Below are 12674 nucleotides of genomic sequence, written 5' to 3'. Positions count from 1 at the left end.
TTTCCCTCAGTTTTTCTATTTCACCATATGTTGTGTTATTTATTTAGCTGTTCATTGTACTCCATATAGTGTATGTTATACTATATGGTAATTAATCTTGAAATCAATCTAAATTCGTAAAAAATAATTTGTTAAAGTTGATTAATTCCACTTTAAAATAAAGGCAAAAATACATCGTTGGTCCTTGAGGTTTACGTAATAAGTGTTTTTGGTCCCTGAGGTTTCAAAAAATGAGTATTGGTAATTATTTTAACTCTCATTAGCATTTTTGCTTACGTGGTTAATGAAACAATGAAGTGACATCTTTTAAGTGATGTGGCAGTACTTAGTGACTTGAATTTTATTTTAACCTAAAAAAGAAATCTAGGTGCCTAATTAGGCCCAATACTCACCATTCACTCAGGAATCTAGCCGAAAATATATATATATATATATATATATATATATATATATAGGTGCTAGATTTGACAAAGTAGGTCGCAAATTTTATTTCATCATTGAATTCCAAAACGGCACTTTAATATTGCCCACCAATGAAATAACTATTAGGTTGAAGCTAACTGAATGGCTAATTAATTGTTTCTCAAAAAAAAAAAAAAATTATAATGGCTAATTAATTCAAGCCACATTTTCACATGTACAACATCATTCTCACATCACAATTCACATGTACTTCATCCCAAAGTAAGTTAATTGAATCCTCCTTTTGTTAGGTAGCCAAGTACTTGGAGTTTTTAATACTCTCTCTGTCCCACTTTTTTTTTGTCCTCTATTCCATTTTGAGATATTTCAAAATATTGTCTTATTTCTAAAAATAAAAGTCATTAATTTACTAATGTTTTTATTATACCCCTATTAATTTACTAATTCAATTTTTTGATAAATTTTTTTAAGGGTAGTTTTGAAAACTTATACATTTTTAAAAGATAGACAAGATAATAAATGATGTTCTCTTAAAAAGTTTGACTTTTCAAACAGAACAAAAAAAAAATGGGACAAAGGGAGTGTGTGTTTATATATATATATATATATCTGTTCATTATTGCAAAGCTATGGATTTGCTTCATAATTTATTGAACACTATGCTCCTTCCTTTAACTCTCACTGTGTTATTTCTCTTCACGCCTCCATTTCTTTTTCTCAAGTTTCTTTGGTCCTTAAAAAGATCCATATACTTTGACAACGCGACTGACAAAGTCATACTGATTACAGGAGCATCTTCAGGAATTGGCGAGGTATTTATATTAATGTATATATAGACAGTGGCCGAGGAAGCTTATTTAATCCCTCCTATTTTTATCAAATTCATTCCCCAACTTAGAGATTTTATATATTTATATGAATAAAAGTAAAAAAAAAAATATAATGTTTAATATTATATAGATAGTGAGTGACAACTATGAGACTCGATTAAACAAGTTTGTGGCAGAACAAGCTCATGAGAACATTATTATGTTTGAGTTTAACTTATTTAATAATTGACCTTAAACTTATAGTTGAGATTGACTCATTTTATAAATTAAAGAACACAAACAATATTTTTTGCATGAGAAATGTAAATTATTTTATAAACAACTTAGTTTATTTACAAAATAAGAAGTTAATTTTCACTTCTTAGCAATGTGAGACTAAGCATACCGGGAAGGACATATTCCATCTTGTGGATTAAGTTCAGCTTTGTAATGAGTGTAGAGTCGAGCTTACAAGTGTATAAGTTACTGAGAATTCCTTCTTTGAGTGGACGTAGAACCAACAATAAACCACTTTTACATATCTATGTCATTCATTCAACTAAGCAGAACAAAAGAAAGTTTGTGATACAATTTGCTCAAGGCTTAAGGAATTATCTGCTGGGACTAGTGCAGGGCAGCAATCCAATGGTGGAGCAGGTCAACAAAGCAAAGAGATAGTTGGTAGCTATACTGATGCTAGTACAAGCACAGTAGCATCATCGCTAGCAGACAAGGACAGCCACAACAATAAACAATCGTGGAGCAAACGTGTAGCAGAAGCATCAGATACAGAGCACTAGTGGGCTTGCAAGGATGTGCTAGAAACCATTGAGGCAATACCTTATCGTGAAGTCTTCATACATAGCTTTGGAGACTATGATACACGTGGCTTGTAATAATTAGGCCGTCATGTATATAACAAAACACTATTGTACAGTTAGCATAGTTAGTAACTGATTTACTGATTTTTAGGGACTTTGTCTTTGACGTGTATATATAGAATAGCCTTACTATATTGGGATCAGTTGCTTGTATCAATTCATTTTTCTGATTCAATAAAACTCTGATCTTCTATTTCTTTTTTTTTTTTTTTTTTTTTTTGATAAGAAAGTTGCACTTTTATTCAACCAAAAGGGACAAAGACAGTATCCTGGATGAGTGCTTGTACAATACAAGGAGGGTACTCCCCTATCCAAACAAAAGAATCATCCAAACTAAGTGCAAACTTAGCTAAAATATGGGCAGGTCTGTTCCCCTGCCTCCGCACATGAGAAAAAGTGACCGAATGGAACTCCATACTGGTTTGCTGTATGCCAAGACACACTGAGTCAACGGATGAGGGCGGGATGGACTGACCACAGAGAGATCGCACCATCACCAGTGAGTCACCTTCTAGAATCACGTTTTGACAACCCAGATCCCACGCTAGTTGAAGGCCAGCTTCAAAAGCTTTTGCCTCTGCTTCTAGTGGGCCCAAAGGAACATGAAGATTCTTGCTCAACGTAGCCACACAGTGCCCTGCATCATCCCGGATCACAACCCCGACTCCTGCTGAACCACTATGCTTAGAAAAGGCACCGTCCACATTTATCTTGAGCACAGAAAGGGGCGGTGGAGTCCAAATGGCCTGAACCAACTCCGGACGGACTACGTGGGACTCCGTCGCTGATGCATAGTCAATCAAATAGTGAGAAGCCCAATGAACAATAGCTTCCGATGATTTCCTAATACCCCCGTGTCTAACCGAATTACGATTCGTCCACATTGCCCAGGCTATCGTGACCACCAATGCTACCTTATCATCGTCAAACGATTCTATCATCAACAAAAACCACTACAAATCAAAGAAGGAGTGAAACTAGCCTGACCGGAGTGAGCTAGGAAGCTTCGAACAATTCCAAACCAGCTGAGCTTTGAAGCAAGACCAGAAGAGATGACCTGAAGATTCGGTGTCCTCACCACACTCCTTACAAAGAGAATCCCTTATCACTTTTCGATGACACAAAATCTCTTTGGTGGGGAGAATATTGCGGCAAGCCCTCCAAGCAAAGTGACGCACCTTGTGAGGAACAGGAAGGCTCCAAACTTTCCTCCAAAATCTCCGTTGCTGGCTATCTGAGGATGCTGAGGCAGACTGGTCAGTACGGTTGAGTGTCATAGCCACCCTATAGGCGCTACGGACAGTGAAGCAGCCATTATTAGATTCCGCCCAGATTAGACGATCCTCAGGCAGTCTATCACTCAATGGGATGCTCAGAATGGTATCAGCATCAACCGGTAAAAATAGCTGGCGGACAACTACTTCATTCCAACTTTTACTCGCCGTGTTGATAAGCTCACTTACTCTAGTATCCTGATGTAGAAAAATTCTGGGTGAAATAACTTCAAAGCTTGACATTCTAGGCAACCATTTCTCTCCCCAAATACGGATATTCTTGCCATTACCTGCCCTCTATCGAACACCTTGCTTGACAATGGCTTGGGCTGACAAAATACTCCGCCACGTGAAAGATGGGTTACTCCCAAGAGTAGCATGCAGAAAATCCCCATTGGGAAAATATTTGGCCTTTAGGACTCGGTATAGTAGAGAGTTGTGCCCAAGTTGAAGGCACCAACCTTGTTTAGCTAGCAATGCCAAATTAAAGGATTTTAGCTCTTTGAAGCCCATTCCACCACACTCCTTCGGTTCACACATCTTATCCCAACTCAACCATGCCATTTTCCTCTCTTCACCTTTTTGCCCCCACCAAAATTGACGTATCATACTAGTCAGCTCATCACATAGAGAATTCGGAATCTTGAAACAGCTCATAGTATAGGTGGGAATGGCTTGAGCCACTGCTTTGATCAAAACCTCCTTTCCTGCCTTTGAAAGCAATTTGCCTTTCCAACCGGCCAATTTCTTAGAAAACTTATCTTTGATATCATTAAAACAAGCTCGTTTGTTCCTCCCCACAAGGGATGGCAGCCCCAAGTATTTTTCATGTTATCTGATAACCTGTGCACCAAACCAGACCTTGATTTCCTCCTGAATCTCATCTGTTGTGTTGGCGCTAAAGAAAAGAGATGTTTTAGCGCGATTAAGCTGTTGGCCTGAAGCCTTCTCATAAACTTGGAATATCCGTTGTAAGGAATCACAATCAGATAAGGTAGCCTTGCAAAAAATAAGGCTATCATCAGCAAAGAATAAGTGTGAAAGTTTAGGGCCCCTCCTGCATACAGAAATACCCTCCAAAACCCCTTCCTCCACTGACTTCTTGATCAAAGCAGACAAACCCTCAGCCACAATGAGAAAAAGATAAGGCGATAATGGATCTCCTTGACGAATTCCCCTCGACGGCTGAATAGGATTGCTAATCTTCCCATTTATACGGAAAGAATATGACACAGTTGTCACACATCTCATTATCAAACCCCTCCACCTCGAATCAAACCCCAATTTTTCCATAATCTTCTCAAGGCATACCCACTCAACCCGGTCGTATGCCTTACTCAGATCCAGTTTTAGAGCCATTTCACCCTTTCTCCCTGCCTTTTTTTGGCTTATATGGTGCATAGCCTCAAAAGCCATAAGCACATTATCCGTAATCAGCCTACCTTGCACAAAGGCACTCTGGGTATCGCTAATGATAGAAGGGAGGACTTTTTTGAGCCTGTTTGCAATCACTTTAGAGGCAAGTTTAAAGATCACATTACATAAACTAATCGGTCGATAATCAGAAATGTTTTTTGGATCTTTATTTTTCGGAATTAAAACAACATGAGTAGCATTAAACAATGGAGGAGCATAGCCAAAGTTTAAGAAATCAAGTACCGTCTTAGTAACCAATTGTCCAATGGAAGGCCAAAAATGTTGGAAGAAAAGAGGAGGCATACCATCCGGGCCTGGCGACTTAAGAGGACACATTTGTTTGAGGGCCGAGTACACTTCACTGCCTTGAAAGGTCCTGTTGAGCATCTGATTCATTGAGGTGGATACACGTGGATGAATGGCATCCAATAATTCAGTAAAATCCGTAGGCCCAGTAGATGAAAAAAGTGCTCTGTAATGGCTTGTAATAATATCTTCTATTTTGAGCTCATCTTCTTGCCATATGCCATAAGAATCCAATAATCCCAAAATAGAATTCTTCTTATAGCGTGATGATGCCCGTGCATGGAAATACCGAGTATTTTGGTCACCTGCCTGAAACCAATTCACCCGGGATCTTTGGAACCACATGGCCGACTCTCTGTCCAGCCAACAGTTCAATTCCACGCGTGTCTCCCTCATTGTGCTAATGTTCGCCGGTGAAGCCGCCTGAAGTTCTAGCCATTCTAATCTCCTTTGAAGCTCGGTAATCTTCAAACCCACGTGCCCAAACTCCCCCTTACTCCACAACTCCAATCGATTCCGACACAGCTTCATACACCTTGATATCGGAAAGTTTCTTGCATCCATACTTCCTTCCTCCCATGCATTTTTAACTACATCTTCACACCTCGGATCCGATAGCCACATAGATTCAAAACGGAATAACTTCCGCTTAAAACGTTTCCTCTGTTTCAAGAAAAAATGCAGCGTAAGAACAGAGTGATCCGACGCTGAGTTCGAAAGGTGATGAACTCGGGCTTCCCTGAACCGTTCTGCCCAGGCCGACGACGCCACCACTCTATCCAGCCGTTCCCTTATCTGACCCCCGTTCGCCGTTTGGTAAAGCCACGTAAAACGTGGTCCCACGAAGCCCATATCGCACAGACCGCACCAGTTCAAAGTTTCCGTGAAAAGCTTCATCTGCCGTCGTTGACGTGAACTTCCTCCTTCTTTCTCAGAGGCACAAGCTATCTCATTAAAGTCCCCAATGACCAGCCATGGTAATGACGATCTATCTCGAATCAGTTTCACTAAAGCCCACGACTCCTCTCTTCTTGACGTTTCCGGCGCTCCATAAAAACCAGTCAAGTGCCACCAGTTCATAGAAACTCCACCCTTAACCAAAGTATCTATATGTGAATGGTCCGCATCAAGTATTTCAACCTCAATGCCATCCTTCCAAAAAAGAGCAAGACCTCCACTCCTACCCACACTTGGAACAACCTAACTATGTCTAAAGTTACACTGATCTCTAACAAACACAGCTTTCTCTTCATTTATTTTAGTCTCCATAAGGAAGACTAATATGGGCTCTTGTTGATTGACCACCTTTTGCAAGGCTTTAACTGTCCGAGGGTTCCCAAGCCCTCGACAGTTCCAGCTGATAAGACTCATTGGACCCGGCGGGACTGCTCCGCAGCCTCCGCCGATCCTAGAAAGGTTAAGCCAGCTCCGACTTCCTCACTCCTCTTCAATCTTTTTTCCTTTTCCTTCCCCCCCGTAGAACTTTCAAACACTTCAGTACCCTTTCTCTTAGGCCCATGACTCAGAAGATCTTGATCCACCAATGTTTGGGCTGGAATAATACTTGGCCCAATAAGCTTCCCTTTCCCCTTCCCCCTTCCTTTAGTTGGCCCGCCTACCTTCAGTGGGCTCTTCTCAACCCAGCCCATATCAAATCTAATCTGTTGAGTCTCCGATGAAAGTAACTCCACTACCTTAGTCTCCAGATTCTCGTTGTTATTTTTCTCCAAATCAACAATTGAAAACCCCGTGGTTTCCGTCGAAAAAACCTCCTCATTAACTTCCTCTACACTGCCAGATGGTATTTGGAATTTGAATTCAAACTGTCCTGATCCATAGCCATAATCCCCATAATTGCTCCTGAAAAAACCTCTTGCCTTTGAATGCGGGAATCAAACCCCGTATCCTCCGTAACATCCGGATTAATCCCTGCTTTACCGGAGGTTTCCACCGGCGGAGTCAACGAACGCCCCCCTCCGTCGACCGGTCCCTTCTCTACCACCCTACCACGCTGAGGATGATTCAACACGTCAAACCCCTTAACTTCCACGTAAGACCGACGTGAAGGATTAAACTGAGGCGCTCACAACCACGCTCCAAATTGTTGTTCCTCCAATGCAAGCGACCCCTTACTCTGTAACCATGTCGGGCATTCCTTATCATCATGAGTGAATCGTCCGTACCAGTAGCACAGGTTTGGGAGACGTTCATAAAGAAAGGAAATCCAACCTTCCGAATTCTGGCCAAAGGTAACTCTTCTTCCACGGCATATCGGTTCCAGAATATTCACAGAGACTCTCACACGCATGAACGTTCCACCTCTTAACTCCGAGACATCTCTAGTTTTAATAACCGGCCCTATCGTCTCACCCAAACTGATGGCAGTATCCTCTGTAAGGTGAGAGAACGGTAAACGGTGTATCTGAACCCAAAAAGAGACTTTGTCAAAGAGCAACTCTTGGACAGATACTGATCCATCGTACCGAGTAAAAGCCACTAAATGCCTGTCAAAAGACCATGGTTCGCCCATAAGAACTTTCTCAACATCCTCCTCCACTTCGAATGTAAATACCATATGATTGTGCTTTGCATCACTGGCTTGAAAATCTTCACACATTCGCCACAGTGGTCGGAAGGTCCGAACCACCGCTTCCACATTCAATGACCTACGTGTGAAGAATTTTGCTGTAAGAGCAAACCCCTGTACTCTCCCAGTCTTGGATAAATCCATCCTTTCTCCCTCCTTACTGGATAACGAGAGTTTTTGCCAACTGCGAGTAAGATCCTCCATCCCTGCACACAAGAACGAAAACGATAAAAGTAAAAGAACCGAGCCCTACTAGTATTGCAGCACTAGAGGGAACAAATCATCCTCGGAGTGAGGGTAACGTGATGCTACAGTAACGCAAGATAGAGAGCGGCCTTACCCTACCCTACCGAGAACTTTCTTTTCTTTCTGATCTTCTATTTAGAGAGAGAGAGTTCCAGATTTATAAAGTTATATATATATATATATATATATATATATATATATACACACACATATAATCAATATAACTTATCAATTTATAAATTATTTTAGCACATCACACACTTCTACGAGCTATGTAGAACCAACACTACTAAACCACATTTACTTATCTATGTCATTCATTCAACTCAGCAAAACGAAAAAAAACAGTTTCACTATATTTCATTATAATCAATACAATTTATCAATTTATAAATTTTAGCACACCCCACACTTCCACAAGATAATATCTTGAGAAGAATCCAAGTAGTATATGTTATATTAATTCTTCATTTTTTTAACTATATATTAAGGAAATGGATTCTTAAACTTTTTTTTTTTTTTTTTTGCCATGTGAAGCGTGAGGGTATATAATATATTTCTCGTACTATTAAATAGCCTTTATCCCCTTTGAAATTTCTTGGCTCCGACTTTTTTTTTTTTGGAACTAGTTTAAAAATACTACTAAATAGATACTTCACGTAGTGATGGCTCTAGCCTTTGTTAATATATAGATATCTAACTCCCTTATACATTGGGTATTAATGTTGCATATTGACTTTGTGAGTTTGAAGCATGTTGCTTACGAGTACGCAAAGAGAGGTGCTCGTTTAGCCCTTGTTGCAAGAAGAGAGGACTGTCTTCGAGTAGTCGCAAATAAAGCCTGCAAGCTAGGATCACCAGAGGTTATTGTGCTACGCGCCAATGTTTCCAAAGTTGAAGAATGTAAGAGATTTGTTGATGAGGCAGTGAGCCACTTTGGACAATGTAAGTGTTTGGCTTTTTATTTTATGTTTTCACCATGAGTTTCAACTCATCCTTCCCTTGTAAAAGTAATGTAGAGGTTGATATCATGACCTACTGAGTGAATGTGCAACTTAATTATCAATGAAGAAAATTGTGTGATATGTAATTTGGTTTTTAGACCTTTACATATTTACATTATACTTCCTGTAAGGGCTGAATTTAGATTGGACCCAGTATAGGATTGGGTTTTAGCCCAACAATCCCAAACAATGAATTTGTAGAGCATAGATGAAAGAACTAGATCTAATCCAGAAGGAAAACAATAAAATTTGCAGATTTAAGATCATTTAACACAAGTAAGATAAGAAAGTCTATCATCGGCCTGACTTGAGGAGCTTATATTATAATGTCTTGTTTATGAACAAAGTTACAATAGTTCACAGTATTATTACAAAGATTTCTTGATTTGTTTTTCGATCCTCTTTTTTAGGCCACCTTCTCATGTTATATATTACAATCTTGGTATCATCCCTACCATACACGTGTAAGTTGGATTCTAGGAACTCCTTCTTATCCCATCCAACACCTCCCAGAACTATCAACTAGTAGCTATAAGGCTGCTTGACCACTGTTCAAATATCACCTCCACATTAATGAGATCAGAGAGTCAGTTGGGAGGCATTTAATGTGGAGGTAGCAGCTTTTGAAGATATTTTTCGCTTCCTTTTGCTCATCCCTTATCCAATGTCCAACTCTTAGTTGTGATGTAACTTTGAAGAATGTCTGGGATGATAAGGCATCCTTACTGACCTCGGATCTCCGTTTCCGAGATGACTTTTTTCCTCGGACGTATTTTGGACTATCACATGCAATCTTTATTTCTTCTTCTTATACCATTCTCATTATAACCTTGTTTGACCATCCTCGGATTGATTGATATCCTCGGATTATGCCATAGGCCCAACTCAGACAATTTCAATAGTTCCTTCTAAATGATTGGCCCCCACACTTGCAATATAAATTTACATTGTAAACACAAAAAGTAGTAAATGTTGTATACATTTACAAAAAGTGTATAATATTTACCACTTTTTGCAAATGTGTACAACATTTGTCACTTTTTTGTATCTACAATGTAAATTTACATGGTAAAAAGAAGAATCTCCCTTGGTTTTCTATGGCTTTGTGGGGGGAAAAAAAAAAAAAATATATATATATATATATATATATTTTTTTTTTTAACTTATGTATGGTGGATGGGGTTTTTGGAACAGTGGACCATTTGGTGAATAACGCTGGAATACTACATCTACGCTTGTTTGAAGATTTCTCCCAATTATCTGATATTGCTTCAATTATGGTAATAAGACCATAACACTGTAACAGTTCTTGTTATTGGAATTTAAAAAATGAATGGTGATACCAATTGTCTATCAGATAATGTCATCCAATATTATTGCATCTGTAGGCCTAGCGTTGACCATATTAGGATTTTCTCTATTTAAAATAGATCTATTTTATAGTTTAGATTAAATGGTGTGACACTTTGTACATTGCCAAATCCAAAAATAAAATTTTAACCATGAAATAGACCTTCTCTATTTTAAGTAAAACTGAGAGGATCATATTCCAATGTTTATGTGTTTGTCAATATAAAATAAGCATGGTGGTTCAATTCAAATCCTACTAGCTATTCACATCCAAATACACAAAAACTTTGCAACAACATTGCACACTTTAGAGTTCAAATTTTTATTTGATGTTAAGTTGTGTTTGTTCAAGAATTAACCTATTTTTTGTCTGAGTTTTAGGTTGCATGCTTTCCCTGACTGAACAAACTTTATGTTTTTAAGGATATAAATTTCTGGGGTTCAGTGTATAGCACCCATTATGCAGTTCCCCACCTAAGAAAAAGCAAAGGGAAGATTGTTGTAATTGCTTCAACTGAAGCATGGTTAAGTACTCCAAGATTTAGCTTCTACAATGTAAGAAACCTCATAATTTATGTTATTCCCATTTTTTCCTTCTCACTGATTGCTCGTAAAATCTGTGATGGCTTCAAGCAAGCAAGGCAGCCCTGATATCCTTTTTTGAGACATTGAGGACTGAATTAGGACAAGATATTGGAATTACAATTGTGAATCCTGGAGTGATTGAGTCAGAAATGACACGAAGCGATTATCTATCAGAGGGAGGCTTTAGAAAAAGTATAATGTGAATTATCAAACATAGCTAATCGTTTACCCTACCAGTGTATGTTGCATTTGTATTATGGCTATGGTTAATGGAGGAGAGGGGTTTTGGAAGAGCATCAAAACATAATGATGCCTAATTTCTATTTTTCCCCGTGGTTGACAAAAATGAACTCTCCTTTATAGCTTGTTAGTATCAATTGAACCAAAGCTTGAATTAAAAATAATAATAAAAAAATAAAAATAAAACCCTTCCAACTCCCATGTGAACTTTTTCAAAAATATTATTAAAAAAAAAAAAAAAAAAAACTCCCATGTGGATGTGCAAGAAAATATTGTGCTTATATCATTGATTTTACATATGCGAATTCGCGTGTTCCAATTAGCTCAACTAATAAAGTCTCTTGTTATTGAATAAGAGATCGAGGATTCAATCCCTTCTTACACTAAAAAATCAATTGATGTCTTGGCATGATGATAAAGTTAGGATCCATGACCAACCTCAAACTTTTGACTTAAGACTAGATTGATGTTGTTTGGAGGCCTGCCAGATGTGTATATGACAATATGAGTGCCTAGGCCTAACAATAATTGTGCTAACCATTTTGTAATGACCCTACTATGTGTGATTTCTATTGCCAACTTAGCTACTATTTAATTCTTACTCTCAAAACAAAGGGGTATCTTTTTCATTTTCCTAATGTGATTTATGGTTAGATTCAAACTAATTGGTTCCCAACTGAGACAACAAAACAGAAGGGTGTGCCAAGGCAATTTTGGATAGCACTTGTAATGGAGACATGTACTTGACTGAACCATCTTGGATGAAGGTAGGATTTTGGGTCAAAACCTTGTGTCCTGAAGTATTCGAATGATGCCTCCACTCACTTTTGGTTAGTAGGCCTTGGAGTTCAAAGAAGGACTAGGGCTGAAATGAATAGCTAAACAATTCCAACTTACTTTAGAACAAACTTAAATATGCCCGTTTATTTAATAAAAAAGTCAAACTAGTCTAGTCTGGCTCAACTATTAACAAGCTTAAACAAAATAATGTATTCGTAAGCAAGCTTAGGAGCTTGAGTTGATTTTAGTGTACATAATATGTTTGTGAGTGTATGTGTGTGTGTGTAAATATACTTATATAGACTAAAGATTGAATCGTGTAAATTTGTCAATAAATTCATAAGATATTAAATTATTATTTATAATTTACTAATAACATAAATAGTCCATTTCATAATAAAAGTTACATAATATTTATATGAAAAAATTAACTTTCAACAATACAAGGTTGGTGGATCTACTTTTTATAAGTTCATAAACGAAAATCAAGCTATTTAATTAACTCAAACAATATAGTTCCAACTATAATTTAGTTATTGTAAGATTGAATTTAATCAACCATGTGTTGGCCTTATTCCGTGACAAATTTGCTTGTAATACAGCACTTAGAAACTCTGTATTTAGGTGGGAATCATGTAAGGGTAGTGTGTGAGAGAGTGAAGAAATGTTTAAGATTGTGCAATGAAGCAAGGACTTGCGACTTGATCTCACGGGACACTCGCGGCTTGCAAGCCACCAAAAGTTGCACACGCACAGAGCATGCAGGGGAGCTG

The 12674-nt window shown here is 38.2% G+C and overlaps 1 protein-coding gene across 1 annotated transcript; it reads left to right on the top strand.

Annotated features, from left to right (window-relative positions):
- The first annotated feature begins 1052 nt into the window (after positions 1–1052).
- Positions 1053–11933, top strand: LOC115988583 (11-beta-hydroxysteroid dehydrogenase-like 2). Its single transcript, XM_031112148.1, has 6 exons — positions 1053–1235; positions 8695–8887; positions 10141–10226; positions 10720–10851; positions 10929–11073; positions 11803–11933. The coding sequence occupies exons 1-6, from the start codon at positions 1053–1055 to the stop codon at positions 11931–11933; spliced, it is 870 nt and encodes a 289-aa protein (XP_030968008.1).
- The last annotated feature ends 741 nt before the right edge of the window (positions 11934–12674 follow it).

This window comes from Quercus lobata, chromosome 5 (assembly GCF_001633185.2).
Source record: "Quercus lobata isolate SW786 chromosome 5, ValleyOak3.0 Primary Assembly, whole genome shotgun sequence".
In the NCBI taxonomy this organism is placed as follows: domain Eukaryota; kingdom Viridiplantae; phylum Streptophyta; class Magnoliopsida; order Fagales; family Fagaceae; genus Quercus; species Quercus lobata.
This window is presented reverse-complemented; position numbering and strand designations above follow the sequence as displayed.

Coding starts and splice junctions, on each gene's coding strand:
- LOC115988583 (XM_031112148.1), top strand. CDS start 1,053: ATGGATTTGCTTCATAATTTATTGAACACTATGCTCCTTCCTTTAACT. Junction 8,888..10,140: donor AGTGAGCCACTTTGGACAAT/GTAAGTGTTTGG, acceptor TTTTTGGAACAG/TGGACCATTTGGTGAATAAC. Junction 10,852..10,928: donor CAAGATTTAGCTTCTACAAT/GTAAGAAACCTC, acceptor TGATGGCTTCAA/GCAAGCAAGGCAGCCCTGAT.